Source organism: Setaria viridis, chromosome 1, assembly GCF_005286985.2.
Source record: "Setaria viridis chromosome 1, Setaria_viridis_v4.0, whole genome shotgun sequence".
Lineage (NCBI taxonomy): Eukaryota > Viridiplantae > Streptophyta > Magnoliopsida > Poales > Poaceae > Setaria > Setaria viridis.
Window position 1 is genome coordinate 37,103,519 of NC_048263.2, and position 27,141 is coordinate 37,130,659.

General features: G+C 45.4%; 3 protein-coding genes and 1 long non-coding RNA gene across 5 annotated transcripts; 1 reads left to right on the forward strand and 3 right to left on the reverse strand.

The window, feature by feature from the left end:
- Positions 1-3,972: 3,972 nt before the first annotated feature.
- On the reverse strand, positions 3,973-9,837 carry LOC117837644 (nucleobase-ascorbate transporter 6). The gene is made up of 14 exons (XM_034717376.2): positions 9,397-9,837; positions 7,907-8,004; positions 7,642-7,818; positions 7,457-7,557; positions 7,244-7,319; positions 7,109-7,168; positions 6,821-7,005; positions 6,627-6,723; positions 6,427-6,513; positions 6,274-6,332; positions 6,066-6,157; positions 4,978-5,055; positions 4,711-4,871; positions 3,973-4,634 (listed from the first exon to the last, which is right to left on the reverse strand). Exons 1-14 carry the CDS (start codon positions 9,515-9,517, stop codon positions 4,416-4,418), a joined length of 1,611 nt encoding a protein of 536 aa, XP_034573267.1. The 5' UTR covers positions 9,518-9,837; the 3' UTR covers positions 3,973-4,415.
- Positions 9,838-12,233: 2,396 nt separating this feature from the next.
- Positions 12,234-15,606, reverse strand: LOC117846507 (uncharacterized). Its single transcript, XM_072295180.1, has 5 exons — positions 15,377-15,606; positions 15,111-15,278; positions 13,332-13,412; positions 12,595-12,718; positions 12,234-12,480 (listed from the first exon to the last, which is right to left on the reverse strand). The coding sequence occupies exons 1-5, from the start codon at positions 15,496-15,498 to the stop codon at positions 12,427-12,429; spliced, it is 549 nt and encodes a 182-aa protein (XP_072151281.1). The 5' UTR covers positions 15,499-15,606; the 3' UTR covers positions 12,234-12,426.
- Positions 15,607-15,691: 85 nt separating this feature from the next.
- LOC117847442 (uncharacterized) lies at positions 15,692-17,760 on the forward strand. 2 transcript variants are annotated; one of them, XR_011898822.1, is made up of 4 exons: positions 15,692-16,223; positions 16,620-16,680; positions 16,823-17,033; positions 17,479-17,760. It is a non-coding gene; the product is annotated as an uncharacterized lncRNA (long non-coding RNA). The 2 variants fall into 2 exon arrangements; XR_011898821.1 differs by lacking the exon at positions 16,620-16,680 and having other exon boundaries at positions 15,826-16,223.
- Positions 17,761-20,039: 2,279 nt separating this feature from the next.
- LOC117839186 (rac-like GTP-binding protein 3) lies at positions 20,040-23,018 on the reverse strand. The gene is made up of 8 exons (XM_034719466.2): positions 22,700-23,018; positions 22,329-22,416; positions 22,076-22,185; positions 21,900-21,963; positions 21,254-21,318; positions 21,118-21,183; positions 20,885-20,988; positions 20,040-20,373 (listed from the first exon to the last, which is right to left on the reverse strand). Exons 1-8 carry the CDS (start codon positions 22,802-22,804, stop codon positions 20,331-20,333), a joined length of 645 nt encoding a protein of 214 aa, XP_034575357.1. The 5' UTR covers positions 22,805-23,018; the 3' UTR covers positions 20,040-20,330.
- Positions 23,019-27,141: the final 4,123 nt, after the last annotated feature.

The following is a 27,141-nucleotide window of genomic DNA, read 5'->3' on the forward strand; positions in this document are numbered from 1 at the left end:
GGGTCGTCTTCGCTGCCTTTTTCCCGGGGTCGCACGTGAACGGACGTTAGGACGTACGTGTTCGGGGAGTTGTTTGTACTCGTCGGGAAGTTTGCAGTGCGGCCGCAACAGGGGCAGAGGGAAAAGGGAGCCAGCCCTTTGCATTGCATGCGCCATCAATTGGTCGTTTTCGCGGGGCGGCGTGCGGACCAGGGCGGCCGGATGGGATCGGCCCGCGCTCTCCCTGCCGCGTACGTTTTGTCCTCCGCCGGCCACCGTGAACGTACGCCGAAAAACCATGGCCCTAGCTAAGCAGTAGAGTCCATGGCGATCGGCAGCAGCTAACGCACCCTACCGATGTGCCCAACGCTGGCTGCGCTTCGAAGTTTCGACGCGCGCTAGTTTCCACCTGCACGGCTTGGCAAGTAGGGGATTCTGAACGAAGTCGCAAGGGAATAGATCAGCAGACAGCAAAAGCTTGTCTACATTCATTATTTTTCTCTTGAAAGATCATCGATTGGTGTTGGTGGCACAACAGCGTTTTCCAAAGTCCCTGCCCTATTTTCATGCATAGAGTAGAGGTGAATATCAACAGGTTGTAGTTTGGATCCACGTCCACCTACTGGTCCAGGTCAACCTTCTGTTTGATGATGGGCCTACACACACCTCGCTAACATCCAGCAGGCGATTGTGCAGTTTCGAAAGTATTTTGATAGAGCACCAAACTCCAACCAAACTATTGTATTGTGTTGTATTCGGCTGGATGGAGCGGCTAGAAATCTTTTGTGTGTTGGGTTGTTTGGGACTATTCATGTGTATGAGAATCTTCTGTCTTTTCTTTGTGTAATCCTAGCTAACTTATGCCGCGAAGATGCTCCAAAACGAAAGCGTCAGGATGGTACGACATTGATGATGTATGTATGGCAGTATGGTGTAGGCTCAGAAATGAAGTTGTCTCGTTCCTCACCGAGCTTTACCTCATGTGTGGAAGATTACTTGATCATTTCTTTCACAAAAAAGAAGATTAGTTAATCACAAAAAAAGAGAAAAAAAGGCGTTGTCATCATGCCACGCATCAAAATTAAATATTGCCGCAGCATAAAAGACCCACTTCAAATTAAGTTCAAAACAGTACAATGCGCGCGAAACGCAAGCGCACCTGCTTGTGCTTGAAATATTTTTCTTTTGGGAACAACACTCGCTAGAAATCTTTGCAGCTGCTTATTTAGTTATTCTAAATGCCATCACTTTTATATAAGAAATGGAATGCAGATGCCCCATAACAAATTCCACATAGCATGGCACAATGCTGCTTCAAATCAGTATTACTATACTGCGATGACTTGCTCTTCAATTATTCTTTATCTACACTCTGCCTGCAAATTGCTTCCTGGTAATGGAATGCACCGAGTTAAAAAATCCTGACGACCATTCCGCTGCTTGCCTTCCAACCAGCAGCCTCCTGAAAACAAGCCAGTATCAAATTCGTGTCAAACATCCTTCACCGGAAGAAAAAATAAAATATAAGTGTTTAGGTTAGGTACTTACATTAGGCGCTTAGATGTTTATACCTTGCCGAAGATCGATTGGGACCTGGCAGAGTCAGCTCCCCTTATTGCCTGGGTAGTGTGTGGTTCATGTCTGCCTTTTCTGGTGATCGATCGTCCGATCCCTCCCAGGCCAGCTACCATTAGAGAGGGAGGTCATCTGGTCAACAATGGCAAGGCGGCTATCAGCAGCAGTGCAATGGTACTAGAGGAGCTAGCTAGCTAATCTCGCGTGGCGTCAGGATCGTGGTCACCATAATCCCACAAGGGATATGGCAGTGCTCGCTGCGTGCATTGATGAGACCATGTGCGCCGGCGCGCGGCTGCCTTGCACGAGTTGGCTTCTCGCGCGCCCTCACCTACATGCCATTTGTACTCTCTAGTCTCTACTGGCCGGGAGGGAAGCTGACGGAGGAGGAGATGAAGATGATGGTGTGATGGCGTGTTACACGGCAAAGTCTTCGCTGCAATAGATTTCTGCAGCGTTTGTGATGCCGATGTGAGGGGGTTTTGTCCGAAAGAAAACTGATGTGAGGTCAGTGTCAAAATTTTCATCAAGGTGGCCAACCCTAATAACGTACTTCCAAGAAATTGACATGCTTCAGAGTTCAGAGAGGAAAATTAGTGCTTCAGCAACTGCTACCAGCCTGCTACATAGGTACAGTATCTACTGTATCTTGCATCGACGAAAGAGGAATAGTTCAGAGAAGAGAAATGGATTATTTCTTATGCAGATGCTTCACACGAGGAATAGTTCCTGGTGTTGCTGAGAGTTGAGCACTGTGCAAGTGGGTGACTGCGCTGTTGGCCATGCAACGCGACGCCATCCGATGAACAGGCCCACTCGAATTATTTCCCCAGTAATTCGAACTCAGCAGAGACACGCACCTGACTCGTAAACCACCAGAACAAAATGCAGCAGAAGGCGTACACGTCGTAAATGCTTCGAGGGACCATGCAAATTGCAGTGCGATTTAACGTATGAAGAAGAATTGAAGGTGAACCGTGGCTGCGTAAATCTGTGTCGACTGCAGATTGCAACATGGGCGCTAACCCTACCTGCCTGCCCTATCATCGCTGTCGCCTTTTCTGCTTGATTTTCATTGCCAGTGCGCGCGCCACACCCGTGTTCGTACAGTAACGCTTGGCCGCATCCATCCAAACCCTTCTTTGTCAGGTCTCAGGCCATGAGAACATCACCTAGCTAGCTGTCGACCAGTGGAAAGAAGCAAGCCAATGATCATGGCATTCATGCATCCGGTGGTGGTCCTCGATCGGTGCCATATGGGCCAATCAGGCTCTGGCAGTTTAGCCTGTTCTGCTCGTTGCTTCCTCTTTGGTTCGACCTCGACGAGTCAAAAAATACGAGAGTGAAGTCTGAACAAAGATGCTAAGTTCTTCAGAAGTTCAGATTCGTGTAGTGCAAAAAAAAAGGCCTGCTTACTTCGATGAAGAAGAAGTGGTTGAAGCCTCGCCTTCCATCTTACAAAAAATCAATCTACCCGTCGAGAAATTAAATTGGCATTATGAAACTTATTTTTTTTTGTGGAGGAAAAAAGAATCTCTACTGAGCTTGGCCCACAGCATGCACTGATAAACATGAGAGAGGACTGACTTCTGATAATTGTCAGAATAGCCAAATCGAAAGGAGTATATGCCACAAAGATTTGGCGCCACCAGCTGCGTCAACATGCCGTTTATATATTAACACCAGTCCACATGATTTCACATGGGAAATGCCATTCCTTCTTTTGTATGAACATTATATTTATCTCTGCTCAGCCATTCCAAGGACAACACAACAAACAAAGCCCTACAATCATGTGACAAATCCATATAACAAACAACTTGCCATGCATCGGAGGATCACAAATGCCCCACCTGCAACAGTTCACTTGATGGCAGCACATGGCACAAGGGGAATGGTTTTGTTTATACGAACAAAATCGCAGGCGCCGACCTTTAACGACCGGAAGAATGTTGAGAATCTAATCTTATATGTTGAATGATAAAAGCAATTATGCACCAGCACATGTAAACAGTAGCTGAGTCACGGGTGCAACGACTGCAGCACCATGAGCTTGAACCGAGTCTCCAAGCTTGAGAATGCTCGCAAAGAGCCAAACCTAATCAGATTTCTATGACTGAATAACATGAGCAGAACAAACTATCAGCTTCTCCATAGGAGTATATAGGAAGAGAACACCGCCCAGGAATCCGACTCGGGGCTGTGTTCCCTTCGTTTTTTACACCACGCGCACGACGGCACCAGAAAAAACCAAAATCGTAAAATCACTTGGAGAAAGTCTAAGCTAACTAGCTAAGCACATGCACAGAATCAGTATGAACTGAAGAGAGAACAGACAGAAGAAAGAAGAAAGAACAAACAACACACAATTTGGTTCATCGAAAACCCGATCATAACTCTACAGCAGAGGCCAGAGACTACGCTGGAACCAGTTGCTACATACAACAAAGACTAGTAACCATCAGAGTTAACATCACCGAAGATTCAGTGGTGGATTCCTACAATATTAGCATAGTGCACAACAATGGCACTGTCAACCCGTCAATCTCGTTTTGTGGATGCGATTTTTACAATAACATGTATGAGCTGTCTAACATGCCATTCTCAACCGCAAACGGGTAACCAAAATTTCCTACTTTTGGCACCAAAATAGAGTATAAGATGTACAATTGCAACTTAACATAAAGAAGTCAATTGCAGTGTGCCACCGAAACGTTTTGTTTGTGCCGTAGGATTTTGCATCCTCTAGGAGCGTAACATTTCCATGTACTAAGAGAATTCAGATCAACAGTGCCACTGCTGCAGAACAGGGGGATAGACAGTTTGGAGTAGGAGAGTATCTCGCATTAACCACAGCATGCTCAGACCGATGGGAAGAACTTGTTCAGGTTGAATGGCAGGGAGTAGAACTCCTCACTTCTTGTGTCAGTCCTGTAAGACCGGAATTTATCCCACCAATGGTACCCTCGATCTTTTCTGACAGAGTTTTCATGCCTGTGAATGGTGTTGTCCAGGAGATATGCAACAAAACCAGCAACAAACGCCTTGGACGAGAATAGCACATTTACTATGTCATTGAACTGTAAGATTAGACAGAATAATGATTAGTTCCTCCCCAAGTAACAGTAAGATATGTAAGAGAATGCTGTGGTATACCCATCTTGAATGTGTGTGAACAGGACCATAACCAGCAACAGATGTGTACTCGTTGAAGTACTGAGGAACTGAAAGGCCCATGAAAACTGAGAACCCAAGGATGAACTTGGTCCTAAAGCTGTTCAGGTTACAGAACTGAAGGAAGCCAAGCCCAGCAGAACCTGTTCGCAGATTACCAACACAGTTGATCACAAATACACATATATCTGATGCATCAATCTTTATAGTTTAGAATAAAACAACATAAGGCCGAAGATTTCCACTCACCAGCATAAGCAAAGAAGATACAATACAGAGCTGCAAAGATGGGTGCAGGTATTGATGCAAACACAGCTCCAAATTTGCCTGGGCAGTCAAAATGAGCAATTGATTAAGTACAACACAAGTAATTATGTTTTGAAGTGGCCAGAGCATGCAAAATTGCAATGCAGATGCTAGGTAGTTTCCATTGAATGCCAATTTAAGAATAAGTAGCAATGAAGTACAGTAAAGTATAAACATAATTGGTGTTAATTACTGAGTGAACCACGCACAGAACAAGAAAGCATTAACAGAACTGCACAGTGCACTTTCAAAATAGTTCAATTCTCCTTTTGGACAATCTTGAATAAATTAGCATTAATACTTGTTTTTTTTACATTTACTAATAAGTCTAATAAGCATGTCCATTGTAGTACAGCATGCACAGATTCACAACTAGATCAATTGACCATCATATTCCATCAAGTTACTGCTAGAGTCGCACTTTCTAGTTTTAAAATTGAGAAATCATGACCTATCATGGCCTCACGAGCAGGCCCCTTGGCAGACTCAAGGCACTATTCTCTAGTTATATATACAGTACAATTAGGCATCTGAGAAATCAGCACTACACAAGCTACTGATTGATTTACCACAATAAACAAAAGAAAAAAGATGGCAGCCTTTCAATAACAATGATCCCATTAAATGCCTTGAAATAAAATATTTAAGCACAAATTTTCAACTTTGGGGTCAAGTAGGGGCTTAGGTTATGAAAAAATTTTGGTCACAGACTCACAGTTCAGTTTCTTCCAAAAAATACTGCAAAATATCTCCTATAGACAGACCTGGTTCTAGACCTGATGTGGAGTTCATGAAACTTCCAAATGAACACAATCAACTATCGACATAGTATGCACTACCGACATCTTAAAACCTCACGAAGAAAAAAGGTAGGTCCCTATTCAATAACTACTATTATAGCAGGCACATGGGACAAACAAAACCAAACCAATTTCGAAGTTCCGTCATATGTGTTGGTTAAAAAAAGCCTAAATTTGCTATCTGAAATATCTGATCAAGAATCAAATTAGTTTCATGACAAGCAAACTTACCCAGAATAGAAAAGAATATCATGAAACCAGCTGATATCTGCACTACCCTTCGGCTACCAACACGTGTCAAAGCTAGCAAACCGGCATTTTCACTGCAGAGAAGGAAACAATTGCTGTATCAAAACCAAATTCGATTTATTCCTAAAGTGAATAGTTCTATGACAATGGAAATGAGATGCATTCCTTAAAAATGAACTGTGGTGCTTACACTGATACAGAAGACCCATTTCCAGTCCCAAATAGCCCATCCAGAAGAATACCAATGCCCTAAATCAAGAATTGTTACATGTTCCAAGTGAGTTCAAATTTGCAATTAACTAATGAAATTTGAAGATGTGGTGGACGGAAAAATAACACGTACCTGCCAGCCAATACCACGGCTAAGAACAGAGGGTGGGATTGGTGTGGCACTAGCATACCTGGAAACAGCAATGAATGCCCCAGTAGACTACAGGCATAAGAGTTGACCAGTTAGTGAGGTCATCACTGTATCACCATTAAACCCACATATTGCAATAATGTGCAGGAAAATTTGTTTTTCGTAAGAGCATGGAGTCAAACCTCCACGAGAGCAACAAATGATGCAGCCATCATCGCAAAAGCTTCACCTGCATCAAAAGTTGGAGCGCCCCACTGAAAGGGATATGGCACTCTTATCCTGCCATTTCATTTGCAAAAAGTTGGAACTAATCACACATTATGACAGCAATGATGGTAACAAATGAACAATTGTATCTTCAGAATGTAAACAGTACCAGGGTGCACCACCAATTAATCCAGAACGGTCAGTGCGGCAATGAAATTGAGTCTTTGGCGGTGCATTCCTGTATGCTCCTCCAACAGTGAGAAGATATGCGTAGAGCCACACTATGGGGATAGTGAACAGGACAGCGAATCGGTCGAAGATAGACTTCAGCATGTGTACAGTGTGTGGCAGGTACTGCAAAAATGGAACAGGAAGGAAAATGGCAGTTGGATGACACAAAAAAGTGCTTGCTAGCAATGTGGGGGCAATGAACACATGTATAGAAATCAAATTGTACCATTGCAAAGATCACCAGTAGGATGAGTTCAGGGAGACCAATCTCAACACACTTAGCAACCTGTGTATTTATAGTTTAAGCATAAGCCATATCCTTGAATCAATAGTGAATACAAACTCAATTATCAAATCTTACCGATGGAAAACCAAGCTCATAGAGTCCAAAGCCAACTAGTGCCACCAAAGGAGCAGCTGAAAGTGGACTCAGATACCTGAAACAAAACCAGTACATCAATCACATGCGGGACAAGAGTAACAAATCTCTTCTGCAAGATTCTTTCTTGCTTGACTACCGCTGGAGCAGACACTGAAATTGTAAATACAATTACTAGATTGTACACCTTCCTACCTGGCAACATTACGCCAAAGGCCACTGAAGCCAACTATAATCTGTAAGGCTGAAGCAACTATCAATGCACCTTGTGTTCCACGCATGATGCGGAGAAATTTCTACACAGAATAACAGGTAACATCAGGTCCAGGTCTACACAACTAAGATCAGAAAGCAAGTAGCGTGTAGTACTTTCAACATACAGTGTGTGGATTAGGTTCATTGGCGTAACGTCCAGCAAGGATGATTGAGATGGTAGGCACAACAAAAGTGTACGACCCGCCAATCACTGCAGGCAGCCTGGTACCAAAGAAACTCTGGAGGAGGGTGTTGATCCCCGCCACGAACAGCAATGTCTGGATAACCACTGCCTTGTCCTCCTAACATAAGAAGGAACTGTTAGGATTTGATTGACAGCTTAAGAGTTAAGACCAATGCAAACATGAATAATTAAGTTTGAAATCTCACATTGTTTCCTCCCATTTGTGGAACTAGTGCGGTTGGTATGATCACAGTGGTACCCAACATGACCAGATAATGCTGGAACCCAAGAAGAACGGCCTCAGCTGCATTACAGACAATCCCATAGTATCGAGTTAAGAGAAAAAAGTTCCTCAAAATAATAGCATATCAACATTTTGAATTGCACATAGCATAAGTGTGGGCAGGGCAGCATCATAGGTATACCAGTCAACAATGTTCGGAAAGAGCATGAAGCTAATCCAACAGAGTATATGAAATCAAGGTTAAAACAATAAATAAAAAATACAGGGGATGTTATAGCATGCAACAGATGGATCATTTTCCCCCCAAAATTGTGGGTGCCTTTCACCCCTTCCAGCCATGGAGCAAAATCAAGCCAGTAGATACAAAACTCTAGCAATGTGCCATAACAAACTACACGCCATAAAAGGTGATAGTGGGATTTTAAATGGACATGGCCAAATCAAGCGTTACATCCGCAACAACATCGCGACAACACTTCGTTTAGAATGCTGTATAGACCAGTGCATCAGTTCATGCAACGAGGTAGAAAGATCCAACTCAATAATACAGATAATCAATGCAACTCAAAGTGATAGTGACATATCGATGTGGAAGTCAGGTCGGGAGCTGGCTACTAGCCACTGACATAGCGTAGACCAATTCAATGATATATATATACTACACATTATGCACGAACTAAAGATGGATTAGCCACGATATACTAACCAAAAAGGCCCTGAGGAGCATGTGCGTAAGACTAAAAAGAGTCAACGCCAGAGTTAATTAACACCAGAATTACCCAAAAGAACTCTAAACTAGAACTAGATTTCCTGAATATTCCATCCACACAACTGAGAAGTCTCAATCCTAGGAATATGCCATTGCCATCAATCAAGGTGACAGCGAACCAGGATCGCAGATTCCGGAGCTGTGTGCAACTTGAGCATCAAGCGCAACACGAAACCCTCCTTTTCCACGATTCCTTCGAAAGTCCATTTGGTGGATATTCGCCGCAACTAGCAACAACACGAGTCAAAGCTTTTGCAGAATCACGAGCGTCGGATTAAACAACTGGAGGCGCGAGACGGAAAGGCGAACTACTTTTTCAGAAGTAATATATGGGACGGGATTGAGACAGGGAAAGCCCAGGCAGATCTCGCAAATTCCCCCGCAAAACCCACTCGGCAACCCAAGCGAGGCGACGAGGGGTCGAGGGCGTGAAGGCCACACCGCACTTGACAACGACGCGCGGAACTGCGACGTCCGTGGCAGCAGGGCATCGCTATCGCAACCAACCCCCTTACCGTCCGGGACCAAACAAACCCCCGTCGAAATTCCGCGCTCCCCCCGCGCCACGGGAGTTTGTTGCTCCCCAACAACGACGTGCGCCAGCGGAGTCGGCAACCGAACGGAAAAAAAAAACTCGACTCGCCGGAGCCGAGAAGGAAGCGAGTGGGGAGAGGGGGACTCACGCCACGGAGGAGGGCTGGTGATGCAGTAGGAGACCCCCGGGAGCTGGTCCTTGACGGGGTGCGGCGTGAGGTCGTCCTGCTTCGGCGCCGCCCCGCCGCCTCCGCCTCCTCCCCCGGCCATCCCGCCGCGCCTCCGAGATCACACCACACGGGGCACCGCTCCCTTCTTCCCGCAATGCGAGCCCGAGGAGGAAGCGGCGGCGGCGGCGGTGGCGTGGTGCGCGAGTGTTGGTGGTGCGGGCGCTAGCGCGCAGCGGCAGTAGAGTATTGTAGTGGTGGCACTGGATCAGAGGGAAGGTGAGAGAGAGGGAGCGGAGGGTAGAGTAGAGTAGAGAGAGCAGTAGCAGAGAGGGGGACGCGGTCAAAAAAGCGAGCGCTCGGGCGCTGCAGCGGGCAGTGAGGGGTTGTTTTGTCGTGCGCGTCCGCGGCGTCGTCGTCGTCGTCGACTCTCTGCCGCTGCGGGAGGACAGTTCACGCCCCGCCCGCACGGCTCCAAAACCGTATTTATGCGGGCGTTGTTTTGCGTGTGTGCGCGAGCGAGCCGTGCGAATCTCTCCTGCCTCCCGCGGCGCGGTGGTGGCCTGGTGGGTGACTGGGTGGGGCTGCTCCTCCCTCCCCCGCTCTCGGCGCGGCCAGCACAGCACGAGCCAGCAGCCCTCCACACCGCGCTGCCGCCGCGGAGAACGGCTGGAGCCCAGTTTTTCCTCAGATTTTCAGCGAGTTTTTTCGACGAAACGGTGGGATTTCGCACGGCGGATTTGACCACATTTTGAGGTCTGGTTCACGCCTCCGTTTCCGCCGCTTCCGTTCGGTCCGTTTCTCGCTGTGGCCGCGTGACGCTGGGTTTCCTGGCTGCCTGGGCGTTGGGAACGTGGCGCCGATGGATTATGCGTGAAGGAAGAGGAGGCTTTTTCACCGGCCGCTGGCCTGTGCACTGGCGCGATGGCGTGGTGCAGCATCGGGCTAGTGGGGGCACTGGAGCGCGCGCGCGCGCACTTCTTTTGCATTGGGGAGGGAGAGCTCAGAGCTGTGTGAAATTATTGTGGTGGTTACTGTGCTGCGCGTTAAAGGAGTAGCAGGGAGGAGTAGGCTCTGGCAGAAGAGGGGTTGTTTTTCGCTTTTTCCGTGTCTCGTTCCGAGGGAGGAGGGGGGTGAACACAGCCACAGAGGAGGCAGGGAGGCGCTTTTGACCTGTACGCAAAGTTGCGTCACCGTACCATTCCCTATCATTGTGTTCCGCCTGCACCGCACCGCCCCGCCCCCCCCCCCCCCCCCCCCCCCCCCCCCGGCTCGCTCCGCGCTTCATTTTTGCCTTTTCTGCTGGTGTTATCTTACCCCGGCGGGGAATGAATGATTAGTCACGGGCGGGGCTTGCAGCCAGCGAGGATCACACGCACGAAGACAATGCTGGGGCAGCCCTTGTTTAGCTAAGCTGGATGGATGCTACAGCGTCCATGGACCATGGCTAGGTGACTTGTAGGTCGAGGATACTCGTTCATAATGACCACGGGATCCATCCTACTGGTTTCCCGGTAGTTTATTGAAGGGCCCTTCTAGAACTAGAACCCGCACCTGCAAGTGCTTCGTTGAGATCTTGCGTTAGTTTAGAAAAAAGGGGGTGTGCTGATGGCCATGGAGATCTCGAGTTCTCTCGCAGGCCACGAGGAGGGAACGCATGGGCCTCGCCTTCTGGGGATCTGCTTATCCCGGACGATCAATGAAGCAATTGGCATGTGGGTGGGGGAGTAGCTCTCGCATGAGTACAAGGGGAAGCATGGGGGACTGTGGGAGCACTGGTCAGATGTGACGGTCGGGTCGGGTCGCAAGTGCATGGAATTTCCAGGGGATGGAATAAATGCGTATCTCAACGCACGGATTTCACTCGTGTGCTGCTGGGCTTTGCGTATTTATTGTTTGTGAACTGAATTCGTGTGGTCTATGGTTTCGTGGCTTGGAGAAGTCACGGACGGGGACAAAATGCGCATTGACTGACACGTCTCGCATTTATTAGCAAGCACTGCCGCTCCGACATGTTTCTCGCTCTAATAAAGCCCGATCAGTACAAGTACTCTACGTGCAGACAACAAAACGCTGGAGTGAAAGGCTGAAAGCACTGACAGTGGATTCCCTCCCATCCCGTTCATAGGGTGCGCAGTGGTACCGGTACCTGTACGCCTTTCGTACCACACCCTCAATACTGTCATACAGTAGTATGTCTGTTTTGAGAGGGCGAGGAAGATGTTAACAAAGACGGCGTCTGCCAGATGAGATTCATTGCAGAATCTTTGTTAGAAAGAAGTGCGATCTCACAACTTAAGCAGATCCAGCATGTACCACTCGCCAATCAACCTCGGTTACCACATCCACGAAAGAACGAGATCTTAACTGTACGCGGAGTTAATTCTCAACGACTGGGGCTTTCAAAAAAAAAAATCTCAACGAGTGGGCTTGCGCTGACAGTTATCTACAAATCTAGTACACAGCTAATCGAAAGACAACAGCCTCGACATGCAAACAGTCACATTAACAACCAACCAGATCCAAGTCCGACCCTAAACAGATGGCTGGCAGTTCTTTTTAATGAACTCAAATGCTTGCGCCTACGTTCTGTAACTGGGAGCTAACATGTTTTCCTACCAAAAAAGGTTGCTCTGCAAGGTTTAATTACCGGTCTCTCAGATAAAAGAATAAAGGCTGTTGGATGAATTTTCAGAGCTGCACCCTTCTTTTGCTACTCCCCCTTGTTTTAGTGTCATTACCTCTCTAAATGTGCTGCTTCAATCCAACCCTTCCCAACTACCAGCGACCAAATAGCAGTACAGTAGTACAGTACGATGTGTTAAAATCCATTCAAATGGAACATGCCATCTATTAAGGAGTACATAACTCGCTCGTAGAGGTGATTATTATGACAAGGGTTTTTGCTGAAACATATTTTAGAAAAGTCCATCGAGGAAAATAAAGAAAAGTGGCTGCAATATTAGAGATACAACAGGGGGGTTAATGTAAAAATTAGTCAATACTTGTAAGTTAAGAAAATTGGCCAGGTACACGGGCGTGTAATCTTTTCCTTTCAAAGTCAATCTGCAAGAAACAAACACACCCAAAAACCATAAGGGTGGTCGAAAATTTTGTTAGTCCCTTGACTGGTCAGTTGTGTAAAATTATGAACATTGACTACAGGCATGCAGTATTTACCACTTTCTTAACGCGTTCATTTGCTGCAGCTGTTCCTCCGCTAACATTTTCAGGCAGGTATGGACTGCGTACACGAACCTCCTTCATTACAATAATGTCAGTCTTGTCCCACTGAACTGGAAGCCTGATGAAATGGAATGATATAATTTGTCATCCGTATGCACATGCCATATGTACAACTTACTGCCATTGTCATAGGAAAGCAATGTACATAAATAGGATCTCCAACAGAGATAACATTGCTATAATACTTTAGCAATTTATATGAAAGAACCCAAATTGTCTGGACAAAGAGGAGTAAGGCGCATCAAGATAAATCATTTTATTGTAACAAACAAGAGCAAACAACAAATGAGAATCCCCAAGTGCACAGGAAACTTTCACATTATCATGGCCTTACATAAACAGCATCCCATGCCATAATTGAATATTTATTGATGGTATAACTTGATGCTGATCCAGTTATCCAAGTCTTAAACTCGTTCTGAATAAATACAATTTTTTCTTGTGAAGTTTCCAGTGAACAGAGCTGCTTTTAGTCAATACTTATGGAGTGTGTTCTATGTAAACTTGGGAAAGTACCAAAGAGTTCATTATCAATTGCGCATACAGAGAAACAAAAATATTGCAGTGACAAACATGGAAAAAATGACAGAAAATAGAGAATAAACGATGATGCATGGCTTGAAATTTGGTGTAGAATATTCTTAAAAGCAGACAAGGAGAGGTTAGCTTACGTCTTCGACAGTGCATCAAATATACTTTGAGCTTCTGGGGTGACACCAACACCAATTCTTTCAGCTTCAATCTCTGCTTGCCTGCAAATCATGAATTGTAGAGTAAAAAATAATGCCATTAAAGATAATTCTCATGTTGATTGAATAATAAAGTACTAATGAATCCACAGTCCACATAAATGGGTAGTCAAAAACATTAACATCTAAGAAACTTATATAATTAAAAACAGTGACAAAGACAAATTACAGCATGCATTTGAGTGGTAGCTTCAGTTGGCTGACAAAAGACTTCCGAAAGCTAGTAGCCTAATTTTGGGTATAAAGTCAAACATCATCCATCAAGATGATACGGAAGAAAAATGCTGACAGAAGAAACTCAAACCAAAAATCTCTTCACTAAAGTAGAGTCTGCATTACTTCATAACTTAGCTCACTTTGATTGCCTCTTAAGAGCGTACTAACTTTTTAAGTCTACTGTTCCACTGGTGTGGGCATATGCATCACATATTGACAGTAAACCATGACAAAAGAGAAGATATAATTTAGTGATCTCACTTCCTCAGAAAATGCAAGCTTAGCAGTTTCTTTTGCAGGCCAGTTACATGTTGCATGCTTTGTACTTCAAAGGAAGATGCTACCAATAATCAGAACAAAACAACAAACTATGCAGACCAAATTGATACAAACATGGAAAAAGGCCATCTTCAATGCTTCACTAAATTCCAAATATTCTATGCACCATGTTATGCTAGTTACACAGTTGGCTAGTTTTTCCCACATAACGGGGCATTCCAAACTTCATTACCAAAGGTAACAAAATTACAAAGTTCTGAGTGAATCCAAATATCCATGATCTATGGAACAACCAACATAAACGCTAGAACCACTGCAGTACAGAGATCTTCTTTAGTTATTACATCCCCCAAATCCCTCCAGATAAACCTAAAAAAGTATCGAAAAACATCATTATAAAGAATCCCCATCTTCCAATCAAAACAAAAAAATCAGTCACTACTACTAGACCTTACACAGCATGACTGTCATCTAGAAATAGACATCAGCTGTCATTCATATCCTTCACTTCTTTTCGCTAATCTGGAATGACCATTGCATGGTCTTCAGACCTTTGCACTTCTTGTGGATGAAAACTCTTCACCAAAGCCTTCGGTTGCGCAGGTTTTGATCACTGCTAACTTTAATTACTAACAAAGGGAATACAACTCTGACCAGATGGTGATGCCCACAAGTATGCATGTTACAGAAGATATAAAATATTTTCCTTGATTCCTAAATTCAATCTCTACTACCATATATGTCCATAACTCCATAGCAATTAAGAGGAGCATATTCAATATGTTTCTTTATTTCCTTAGTTGGCATATCTTGATGCAGCCCTTTGTTCTACTGATGAAAGGCCAGAAGCGCAAATCCACACAAACAACCCTCTTATCTCCAGGCACTGCCCCCTTCACTCGCTACAATTATGCGTTAATACTGTTGTTGATGTCTCAACATGGAAATAGTTTATCGCTTTTACGAGCTATAAAAGAGTCAGATCCAACTTGGAAGCACAGCTTCAGCAATAGTGGATTTAGGCCACACATGGAAAGCTAATTCTAGATTGCACTGCTTTGCTCTGACATGAGTTCACATTTACACTAGCTAATATTGGAAACGTAAATGCCAATTGGTACTTGTTTCCCCAAGACCCATGGTCCAACCTTACACATAAGCAGCTCAAATCGGCATATTATGCCTAAATCACGGTGATTCACGCACCTGAGCGCGGCCTCCTCCCGGGCATAAATCGCGTCGAGGTCGAGCATGCAGCCGGGGGGATCAAGTGGGTCGTCACCCTTGCTGACCACAGAGAACTCCCGGATGTAGTTCGCCTTGAGCACCCTCACGTTCCGCCGCTCCCCGCTTTCCGCCCTCCCCACGCCCTCCTGTGATCTACGCCGTCATGGAAACAAAACAAACAACTCGCGCAAAGGACATGGAGATGGCCAGATGGGGCGAGGAATAAGAGCGATTTGGGAAGGATATGGATGACGAGGAGGTTGGATGGGCGGTCGAAGGCGACGATCTGGCCCTCGAACTCCTCCCCGAGCGTGGTCTTTGCGGAGATCACCACGCCGATCGCAAACTCCTCGCCGCCGGTCTCCATGCCGCCGCCGCCGCCGCTCGGTGGTCGATGGGTGGAGGCGGGGGAGGAGGGAGCTGCGTGGGGGGTTTGGGGAATTCGGCGAGAAACTCTGCGGACCGGGTGACGCGCGAGAACCAGTAAAAATCCTGGGAAGCTGGGAAATTCTACGGCCTGCTATAGATACAGTGGGCCTAACAGTTTAGGGCCCAGTCAGCCATCCTGCGCCTGCATTGCTTATGGCCCGGGCCCGTTAACGAGGTCTTCACTCTTCAGGCTGAACCGCTGATGAAGCTGTACCAAACGCAAACAAAAACAGCTTCGGCCACCCTGAATCTGTTTGCAGAAACAAACTAGGAGGCGGAAGCAAAAAAAAACTGAGTTCTCCCGATTTCAACCTCCGCCACGCTTCCCGGAGTAAAAAAAAAATCTACACAATACTAGGCTATATTGATATTAAAAAAAGACTAGTATAAAAAGCGGCGCCTGCGGACCCACTGGAGCGGCAGGGAGGGCGCGAGCAGCAACGACCGGCGGGTCAGGGCGGCGAGAGATGGGTGCGCCGGTCGCTGCGGTCGGATCTGGGTGGGCACGCACCCACCCCCATCTCCCCACACCGCTCGCCGCCATGCCAGGGCCCCCTTCTCCGCGATATGGACACGAATGAGACGACAGTTGATCAGGAGGTGCTTCGCGCCGACGCCGCCTCTGCTGCCACACCCTGCCCCCTCTCGTCGCGAAGGCCTCAGGTACCCACCCCCATCTTCGCATCCTCTTCTCCTCTAGGGATAGCTCTTCCGCGCGCAATTCCTGTAAACTTGCTGCGCATCGTATCTCGTTACTTCGTTAGCTCCGTCCTCTCGTGCTTGTACAAGTGTGCTTAGTATCTAGTGTGGACTTTCAGCTGAGATTAGCATGCGGCTTTTCTCTGCTTATATGACCATATATGTTTTTCGATGCATGTCCTACTGATCTTACCTCCTGTGATCTTTGGGATAGTTTTAGTTGTTGAGATCATACAAAGTTCAGCTCTCAAATAGCTGTGTAGTTTCTTGTGCACTCTGGTAAGCAAATTTGTCTGCATAGTTGTTAGGTTCAGTTGTGTGATTTTAAGTAATGCAGATAGAGTACTATGAACAATGCAGATGCCAAGAAGCGCGAATCTGCCCCAAAGTTCGATTTGCTTTTTTAGTTCAGTGGCCCGAGGTAATTAGCTGTACCTTGTTTGGATTCAAGATGCACCCTACTTCTAATTATGAAAGTGGTAGTGCTTTGAATTTTAGTCCCCTTTTCTATTCAGACTTGCCTGATGCTTATGTCGTTCAGTTTTAATTATTCTACTGCACAGTCAGGTGGAAGCCACAAATCCATCAAATGTATGCCCTGCTGTAAGAGATACATCGGCAATGCATTCTCGAGTTTTCACACCTTGACGGGCCAGATTGCTCCGCGTCATGACTTAGCTGAAATGTCTGGTTCTAGTGAATTGTGCAAAGGACTTGCTGATTCTATCGAAGTGCCTACACTCTCAGAACAGCACCGGCAACTGGTTCGTGAAGGTTCTCACCTTCACTTAGTGCCTGTTTGGATACAGTCTCATAAAGTTTAGTACCTGTCACATCGAATGTTTGGATACTAATTAGGAGTATTAAATATAGTCTAATTACAAAACTAATTACACAGATGGAGTCTAATTCGTAAGACGAATCTATTAAGCCTAATTAGTCCATGATTTGATAATGTGGTGCTACAGTAACCATTTGCTAATGATAGATTAATTAGGCTTAATAGATTCGTCTCGCGAATTAGTATAGGGGTTCTGCAGTTAGTTTTATAATTAGCTCATGTTTAGTCCTCCTAATTAGCATCCGAACATCCGATGTGACCCCTCCTAAAGTTTAGTACCTCGCATCCAAACACCCCCTAATCTATTTTGTGAAATTTGGTGCATAAATTTCATGGTAAATTGAACTGACACAATCTCTCCCTTCTTGTGTTTCACAGTTACTGCAGTGCTGAGGCGCCAGACTCCGATGAGGCTTACCTACTCATAGCCATTCGTGAAGACTAGCTCCATAGGCACTTGGTCCTCGAGCAAAGTTGGATGCAATTTCAAGAGATGATACTCATTGGCTCTTGATGATGTGGATGCATGTAAGCGCTAGTAGGTTCCTTGTGGACACTAGATAAGCTATCTAGGGGTAGGTTTCTTCTAGACACTATATATGCTGTCAGATTGAAAATGTAATCCAATTGAGAAGTGAAACAGTGTTTGTATTTCAGGCATCAGGCTTGTGAAGCAAGTGCATGTTAGGCTAAACAAACTCAAAAAATTTTAAAATATTTCTCTCGACAGAATCGCATCACAAATATGATGTCGTAATTACTTTGACGGAGAACATAAATATCTTTTAACTTCAGAATATGATTAGAAAATGCAGATTTGATAATAGAGAACACTTCATTATTTTCACCTATCTGAATCAACATTATTTAGATCGAAAATAGGCATGCACTTATGTAAAATTCAACAGCAAGGCGAAGATTAACCGTCAATAGCTCTATGCATTAAAAAAATAATATATAACAGCTCCAATTGTTGTATGCTAAAAAACAGTAGCAACTCCCATCTTCATAAAGAAGAAAGGGAACAGTCGGCTCTAAACGACACCAATCATGTCTCTGTTTTTTTCTCCATTCTACGTGCATCACCAATGATGGTGAAGAAATTAAACTAAGCTAGCAAAATGCCACTTGAACCCCTAAAATCCCAATCAAATATTCAGGTAACTACAGGGACGTGTCAATCCTCATCTACTCATAGCTGAATGAACTAAGCACGCACAGTTGGGCTCAGCTTCTCCTGCTGTGAGGTTACCGCCGCCCCTTGGCTTGGTACACGGATGAGATCACCTTTTGATGCTGCGAGGTCGGCACCACCCCTTGCCGGCGCTTGCCTTGGTACTCGGATGGAGGCTGGGCTCACCTTCTGCTGCTGCGAGGCCGCCGCAGCACTTGCCCACGTTTTCGTTGGTACTCGTAGTGGCCGTCAGGTAGGTGGCTGGGCAGGGGCGCTAGGCCAGTGGCCGTGCAGGGGCGCCACAGGGAAGAGGCGCCCTCCGGTCTTGGCCTCTTAGGGGTGCGGCGACCGGTGGCCGGTGCCCAGGCAGGGGCGCCACGGGGAGAAGGCGGCGGCGTGTGAATCTCGCCTACTACTAGCGCTGACAAAATCCGGGAAAAAAAACAAAACGATCGGCCCTTTAATTAAAGGTTATACTAGTTACTAAACTACCCTTAACCATGAATGGTCAGACCTTTCCTATACTATATACTACGAGGTAGTATTATTGTGTATCTTAGTAGTATTATTGTGTAAAAAATATTTTGTCAAAAAGTTATTGCAATTACTTCAGCTCAGCTCTACCAAAGAAACTCCGTCATTACTTACTTAGATTAGAGTAGCCTGAGCCATTAACTGGCCCTTATTGCAAATATTTCAGCTCTATCAAAGAAACTCATGTGCTAAGCATGTATCACTCAAATTTTAGGGTACACTCTCGATCCAGGCATGGACTGATAACAAAAGATCGATTGCTCCATGGTGTCTTTGTTTATCATCTCTCAGGCAGCGGCACCACTGCGACCGCGAGGGTGCTCATTGGCTCGTATCCTATGACCTAAGCGTCGTCACGGAGTAGCAGGTGTGGGTGGTTGGTTGCAGTTGTTGACTTTGTGCGATGCCGAGTACGGATACAATCTGACAACGCATTGACCACACGGACGAGCGTTTGGTTCCACAGAGTAAGAGTTTAGTTACTATCACATCAAATGTTTAGATACTAATTAGAAGTATTAAATATAGACTATACAAAATCAATCGCACAAATGGAGGCTAGTTCGCGAGACAAATCTATTAAACCTTATTAAACCTAATTAATTCATGATTAGCACATATTTACTGTAGCATCGTATTATCAAATCATGGACTAGTTTAAGCCTAATTAATTCATGATTAACACATATTTACTATAGCATCACATTATCAAATCATGAAATAATTAGATTTAATAGATTCATCTCGCGAATTAGCCTGCAATTGGTTTTATAATTAACTCATGTTTAGTCCTTCTAATTAGTATCTAAATATTCGATGTGACATATACTAAAGTCCGTGAAACAAACACCCCACTAGTCCTCACCTTTGTAGTGTGTTTATTTAATGGCAGCCGGTAACCAAGTAAACCGGTCAGAGTCGGTCTTGCCATGAGGTTATGTACAGATAAAGCTGTTGGAAAAATGGCCAAAGCCCAAATGTCAAGCATTTTCACCGCATTGCTACAAGCCGGCCTACAACCATCAATCGTCACCAGAATAAGCCTGAATACCTGATGCCTTCCTAGCTACTAGCTTGACTCACTGCAATATACATGGACAATCCATCTAAAAAAACTTCAACAATCAGCTTGGAAGTCTCACTGCAAGCTCCCACTGCAACTACAAAACTATACGCTCAAGACAAACAAAATTTCGAATGGTGCAATGGATTCTGACATGGAATCATGGGATAAGCTAACAGATAATACATTGAGATCAGATTCACAAAAGCTGTGACTCCGCCATGAAAGAACAAAATCTCATTGTCTCTTTGGCCTCTGTCGAACTGCCTAATTCAGAGAGCTAACCATACCAGCAGTGCACAGCGCTTAAGCAGACTAGTTTCGATCATCTACCTCTAGTGATTAATAACCAAAGGTGCAAATATACACATGTGCAACAGGCACATTCAGATTTCAAGCTTCGGAAACTTGTGGTCATACTCATGATATTCCTTCATGTATAAGACCCCCTTCAAGCATTCAGGATTTGAAGCATAGCATTTTTCTTCCACAGAAAATGTCCCTGCAATTGTAATACAAGAAATATGGTGTTAAAAAGTTGCAAACCATATCAGAAAGAAATCTAGTATGTTTCGTTCACATCGGTACATTTAAGAGTAAGCAAACTTAGATAAAACTATGTTTCTTAAAAGCAACATCAAACATTGCAAGATTACAGAGGTACCAAGCCATAAAACACCAAGGTACATGCTTTTGCATATTCAGTGGGCAAATTCACCACCACTGATCCTCGTAAAAAATGTATTAGTAAATTTGTTTCATCTCAAGAAAAATAATAATACATTTAAAGAAAGACCACTAACTAGTAAATCGGTACACTACTCTTAAATGACAAATTATGATTCTAGGCAGTTACTAAGGAAAAGCTCTTATCGTCATGTTAATGATTCTGGGAGCAATAAGAAATACTTTTCACAACCTATATTAAAAAAGAATAACAGTGACGTCCATTTCAGTAGGGTATACTGTTTCCTTGCAGAAAAGGAATAGTAACAAAGGACATGTTTACTTACAGCATTGAACATCCTTTGCGCGATTTCTTTTTCTTCTTTTCTCTTAGTTTAGTTGGAGGCTGGATTACTACCTTGATGGCAGCATCAAACACAGCTTTGACATTCTACATGTTAGTGAAATATTCCAAAGTAAGCAAGATGCAACTGCGAGTTACAAGATTTCATAATACAAAGGAACAAAAAATACTAGAGCAACATGGTTCCATTACAACAACTTTAATTTACGTGTTTACCTGCTGTGTCTTGGAGCTGCACTCAATGTAATACATGGCACCAATTTGTCTACGAAGCTCCTCTCCCTGCAAGGTCACAATTTTTTCAAGACGGAATGCATTAATCTCTGATTTACCAGATACTGGAGATATATACCTGCGCTGTGGTAACGGGCACCAACCCAGGATGGTCCATCAAGTAGTGCTTGTCTTCACGAAGATCTGTAAGTAACATCATGTTTAAATATTTAAATCCACTCCATAAGAAAGGAATGTTCTTGCAAAATCAAGGTAAGATGATAATGCACAAGGTTTCCCTTATAGAAGTATTAGGGTTCCTCATCCCAGCTGTAAATGGATGAGCATTGATGGGAATAAAAATTGTATAAAACAGCTAGTTCATGGACTAACGAAAACTAGGGTTATCTTTTTTGCGCTATGTTAAAGGTCTGTACTTAATGGTACCAAAGCGTCGATTTATTACACAAACACAACATTTCATGCACTACCAAAAATAACTTAAAGCTTTCCACATGTACTATGTTGCACTAGAAATATAGATTTGTGGTCAGTTCCTTGTCCACCGTTTGGTTGGCAAATACACAAATCATAACATTGCCTTTTTTCAATTTTGCAACGATCACTATCAGTGGAGCCAAAACCAAGTTAATCCAACAGTGTAAAAAGAGCGAAATGCTAACAACTTAACATGATAGGATAATTAAACAGACTATAATAAACCAAGGCCACCCAACAATATGCATCGAGTGAAATAAAATTATCTCGTTGTCAACAGAACTCACCCAATTTTGTGCCTGCCAACACAATGGGCACCCCAGGTGCATAATGCTGAAGCTCCGGTATCCACTGAAGAGGAAAGAACAAAGAATAAACATTCAAATCTCTAGGAAATTCGAAACCATGAACTGTTAGAACAAGTTTTAAGACAGTAAGGAACCAAGATAGTGCATTTCAGCACCTTCTTCATGATATTCTCATAGCTAGCTCGGCTCACAAGTGAAAAGGCAAGCACGAAGACATCAGCACCACGGTAGCTTAGAGGCCTCAGTCGGTTGTAATCTTCCTGCCCTGCAAAGGATGCGAGCATTTGAGCTTTAAGTTATCCAAAGAATTTTGTAAAAGCAAACTTTTCAACTATGCTGTTGAGAAGGAGTACAACAAAACATAGAGTTCACAGGTACATTAGAACAGATAAAATCACTTAAAATTACCCGCAGTATCCCAAAGGCCCAAATTCACCGTGGTGCTATCCACAACAACGTTTGCGCTGAAATTGTCGAACACAGTAGGTATGTAGTCCTGCACAACACAAATTTGATGAATCAGCGACAAGTAATCGAAAATTTCTCGTAGAGGTTAACGAAACAATCCAGTACAGGAGTCAAGAAAGCAGCCCAAAGTAAAACTGCGAAAGTTCGGGCGTTTGCACAGCACACAGTCCTCTCAAGATAACAGAATCAGCAAATACTGAAAAAATCATGGCGTGGAATGAAAGCTCCTAACTTCACGAGAAATCAACCAACAACCCCTTTGCCGGACGAAGCTGGGGGAGAGAGAGAGGGGGGGAGAAAGAAGTGCTCACAGTGGGGAACTTGTTGCTGGTGTAGCAGATGAGCATGCAGGTCTTGCCCACGGCGCCGTCGCCGACCGTGACGCACTTGATGAACCGGGAGGCGCTGGACGCCATGGCCGCGCGCGCCTCACCCCGATTCTCCGAGCCCAGAGTAGGGGAGAACCGGGAGAGGAGCGGGGGGAGGAGACGGTACGGGAGAGGAGGGGGAGGGAGGGACGGACTGCGTTCTCGCCTTCTTGGTGGCGTTTGGTGCGTGACTTGTTGGCGGATAGAGTGAAGAGAGTCACATGCCTCTCACCTCACCACTGCCTAGAGAAACGCCCCCTCCTCTCTCGCTCTTGATTTTATCACGCCGTCCTGTTGGTGTCTTGTTTAGGCATGGTCTCCTCATGCTATTGGATTGGTACAACTTACAATCAAGCAGCTCCTTCTCTCTCTAGGATGGGCCCATGGAAGAAGTAAATTTCAACCTTTGGGGGGCTATGGTATCCACAGTTCGCAAAGGGCGACAACGGTTGTTAGCCAAAAGAAGATGCTGTGGGAAAATCCTTTTATTGCATGGGATTTTTTGGTAAAAAAATAAAATGGATCCTAAGTTGTGCGAATATGTGGTTTCTTATGGTCTAGGCTTGGTAATTTCTCGAGACTTCTTTGTGCTTGAAAATATTAATAGTTGTGCATCTTAAATTAAAAACCTATAATTTTTTATCGAACTCAGCGAGCACCGTTGAACCTCTAAAGCTTAAAGCGGTTGCAAAATTTATATCAAGACAAATAGTTTTGATGTAGTGGAATTGGTTAACTTTTGCGAGGTTTACCTTTGAATGGCGGTGACATATTGTGCGGTGCATTAAAACTTCATATCATTCATATCTCAAAGCAAGTTATTAATGCAAGAGATACATGCATCTTGGAAAGAGATATATGCTGCTATCCTAAACAAAGAAAAACTTTCTTTTCGAGAAGGCAAGGAGTTTTGCATGTTTTCACTATAGGAAAACAGAGGTTGACACAATGCTTCTATAATGAGAAACTCCAACTTGTGCCAAGGTGCCCAATAATTTATGCAAGTCAGTACTCATTTCACCAAATGGAGGGCTTGGTGGTATCGTAAGATATTTGGGATTCGGAGGTGACGGGAGCTGATACAGAATTAGCAGCCGCCGCTCCGCTTTCAACTGTCAACTAATCTCAACGTAGAAAAGGTTCAACTAATCCACTAGAAGCTCTTAGGCAAAAAGTTGGAGGATATCTTCTCCGTTAGGTGATGTTTGTACCCTTTGTTCTTCTTTTCCTGAAGAAACGAGCGTGCATAAAGTAGATTGTGTTCGGGATGCTATGTTTTGCAATTCAAGCAAAGAAACTTACACCCTTGTACAACACATAAAGAAAAAAAGGCGGAAAAGGAAAATAAAAGAGAATTGAACGTGTCCACCAAAACCGACTATTATAAGCTTTCTACCACTTTGGCGTCACTATGAAATTTTGATGAACCAGTTATTGAATGCCGGCTCGAAATGTGTTTTTTTTTCAAACCAGTATATTCATATTTGTATTATACACGCTAAGGTTGAACCGGTTGATTTACATCAAACACTGACCATGTATTTAGTCTCTTGTCCAACAATTCTAAGCAATTCAAAACGAGGTACATCATTTTCAAGGGTTCTTCTGCTATTTTGATATCTTGTTATCTCATTTTCCCCCTTGAATGTTTGACGCCCCGTCCCGCTGTACCCACCATGATTGCGTCTTTTCGTTGATCAAATCATTTGTAAATGAGATCTTCATTATTACTAAAGTTTCGCTCGTACTACAGAAAGGCCATTGATGAATCATGACACTTTGTTTCTTTCCCTTCATTTCCAACTCACCTCTTTTACGAAAAGAGTGATATACCATTATTTTTGTCTCCATAAAGCACCATTCTTCAAAGTCGTGCCATGAGACTGCAAGCCATTCACACAACATTACAAAGTCAAATCATGACAAAAAGCTTGCGTTCACCATTTTACAAGGTCAAGCGCTCGTGTTACTGGCTTTGGCACGAGGCGATGGCGTGTCCCTTACGAGGAGCAGAGATTGACGGTAGCGTTAACAATAATCAGTTGTGGACAAGTACAGCCACATCAGCCAAGAAGATTGTAAAACCCAAATGCCAGACTGATCTGGTATTCCTGTTTGTCTGTAGTAGCACTCCGTTTCATCTTTCAGTTGATACATTGAACTCGCAGCATTTTCTTAGCAAATCCCAAGGATCAAGTTTCCGTAGTATAATTGTGTATGTGTGTAAAGCATCTTTTCAGCCTCGCAAAAAGATAAAAATCACCTCATGTTGCTGTTGGCTGTTGCACGGGGACAAAGCACCAGACACCGCCTCAAATGATGGCAACGTGGGGCGCTCGATTTCCTTAATGCATTGGGCGTGCCCTGCCACTGTCACCAGTGCACGCTCTCTTGTAGTCTTGTTCGGTTCTCCGGCCTCCTTGATTAAGATGAACGAAAAGGGTTTGGCTCTACATGATCGATCCCCCTCGCCAGTGTGCCAGGTGTTGTCCTTCGCAGATCGGCAGCGCCATATTTTTATTGATGCGTGAGTCCCCCAAAGCAAACGCGACCATGATGACCAATCAACCCGACGTGTAGATTGATGCCACTCATTTCTAATCATGGTTCTTGGCTCATGATACCCCGGCGCACCAGCCTGTTCTCCGGCGGCCATTCCAGCTTGTTTGCCAACGCTCGGCTGATGATGCCAACAAACAAGCTAATCCTTTATGAAGTTTGTTGGGGAAAGAACAAGGACTGTTTGTGCCTTTGTGGAGTGGTGAAGAATGCCGAAAGCTGTCCTGCTAATGCAAGATTTGCCGCACTTACTACTGCTACTCGATTCCAGTTCGCACAACCTTTAGCAGGAAGCATCATTGGCACAGGCACAGAAGAAAGCATCATTGACACAGCTCGCATTCTTATCATCACTTGGTAGCAACAAAGTTTGCCCAAGAGGGTATATACTTCTGTTCTGTCCCGTGTCTCTTCTCGCGGCAGCAGATCAGAGCTGCTCATGTATACTGGAGCGTGCTACAGCCTACTGGTACACTGCAGAGGCTCGGCTCGGCTGAGCTCGGAGATCGAGTTCGGTGTAGGCTTACAAGGCAAGCATGGCCACGCAACGTCGCAACCCACAGACCCTTCGCCGCAATTACCCGCAACGCAGCAAGCAAAAATCCTCTGTTCCCACCCTGCCCTCACGCGCTATTCACCGCGGCGTCACGCGTGCACGGACAGAGGGTGCGCGCGCCGTGTTGCCACCGCACAGCGTCACAGGGTCGGGTAGCGTCCTCGTCTCGCCCGGGCCGAGCCCCGCGGCCGTGGGTTGCGATAGATCTCCTCGGCGAAGCCGCGGAACCCAAGCGAGGAAAGGCGGAGTGCTCCCGGTACGTGACAGCGTCACGTGGCCGGCCGCGCGCGGAGGGGTCGGGATCGCGCCGTGCGGCGCATGCCGAATTAAACGAGGCCCCGAGCCGAGTACCCCGAACGCCGAGCGCCAACCCGCGGAAGACGACGCCGCGCGTCGTCCCGCGACTCGCCCACGCCGGCTGCCGCTGCTACCACCACACCCACGTACTGGCGTCTGGCGGCCTGGCGCGGCGTACCCGCCGCCTCCGGCCCTCCGGCTAAAACCCAACTAACAGCAGCGGTCAAGTAACTGCGGTAGCGTACGCGTGCGACGGCCGGACCCCGTCCGCCCGGGGCTGCGTTCGCTGTCGCTGCTGCTCCTCGCGTCCTCCTCCGATCCCGTGTCGGGCCGAGGGGACGCCTCGGCAGGCAGCTTTGCCTGGCCGGTTATGCCCATGTGACGTTTGTTCCCTTGCTCCGCTTTGTCCCCCTCGGCGTGCTGCCTCGGGTTCGATCGCGTGGCAGTATACTACGGGATACGATTGGCTCGATCCATGTTCACCGCGCCTAGGAGTGTAGGAGGACGTGTTGGTCTGAGCTCTACTCCGGGACGTCGTGGTAGGCTGGTAGCAGTAGTTGCTTGCCACTGCCAATGCCATCTCGAGAGGGTAGGGACTCGAGAGAGTTGAAGGGCGGAGGGAGTGACGTCCGTCGTCGATGCACGGCCTGTGAATTCACGGGCTTGTCGCCGTTTGCTTTGCTTTGGGGGCGGTACGCCTTGCTCCTCGGCTTTAAAGGTCGACGAGGAACCAAGTGAAGGCGGTACACCGCTTGCCGCTTGGCATGTGAGCTTTATGAAGGTGAAAGGCTACCAGAAATTGAATCCAGAGTTTGAATTTTCTTCTTCGCATGTAGGAGTAGTCAATTCTACCGGTACGGTTTGGAAAAACGGCCATGTTGCTAAGCTGGCCGTGGTGGATCGCTTTACAGCGTCTAGGCTGTAGTGTACAATTTTGAAAAAAAATGCAGTACCGTGCAATGCAGAACATTAC

Excerpts from the sequence above, each read along its gene's own strand:
- LOC117837644 (XM_034717376.2), bottom strand. The coding sequence starts at position 9,517 with ATGGCCGGGGGAGGAGGCGGAGGCGGCGGGGCGGCGCCGAAGCAGGAC. Across the intron at positions 6,514-6,626 it reads CATTTGTTGCTCTCGTGGAG|TCTACTGGGGCATTCATTGC; the intron begins GTTTGACTCCAT and ends TTATGCCTGTAG. Across the intron at positions 6,333-6,426 it reads GCCGTGGTATTGGCTGGCAG|GGCATTGGTATTCTTCTGGA; the intron begins GTACGTGTTATT and ends TTCTTGATTTAG.
- LOC117846507 (XM_072295180.1), bottom strand. The coding sequence starts at position 15,498 with ATGGAGACCGGCGGCGAGGAGTTTGCGATCGGCGTGGTGATCTCCGCA. Across the intron at positions 12,719-13,331 it reads TTTGATGCACTGTCGAAGAC|GCTTCCAGTTCAGTGGGACA; the intron begins GTAAGCTAACCT and ends CCATTTCATCAG. Across the intron at positions 12,481-12,594 it reads ATGAACGCGTTAAGAAAGTG|ATTGACTTTGAAAGGAAAAG; the intron begins GTAAATACTGCA and ends TGTTTCTTGCAG.
- LOC117839186 (XM_034719466.2), bottom strand. The coding sequence starts at position 22,804 with ATGGCGTCCAGCGCCTCCCGGTTCATCAAGTGCGTCACGGTCGGCGAC. Across the intron at positions 21,319-21,899 it reads GTTGGCAGGCACAAAATTGG|ATCTTCGTGAAGACAAGCAC; the intron begins GTGAGTTCTGTT and ends TGTTACTTACAG. Across the intron at positions 20,989-21,117 it reads GCAGCTCCAAGACACAGCAG|AATGTCAAAGCTGTGTTTGA; the intron begins GTAAACACGTAA and ends ACTAACATGTAG.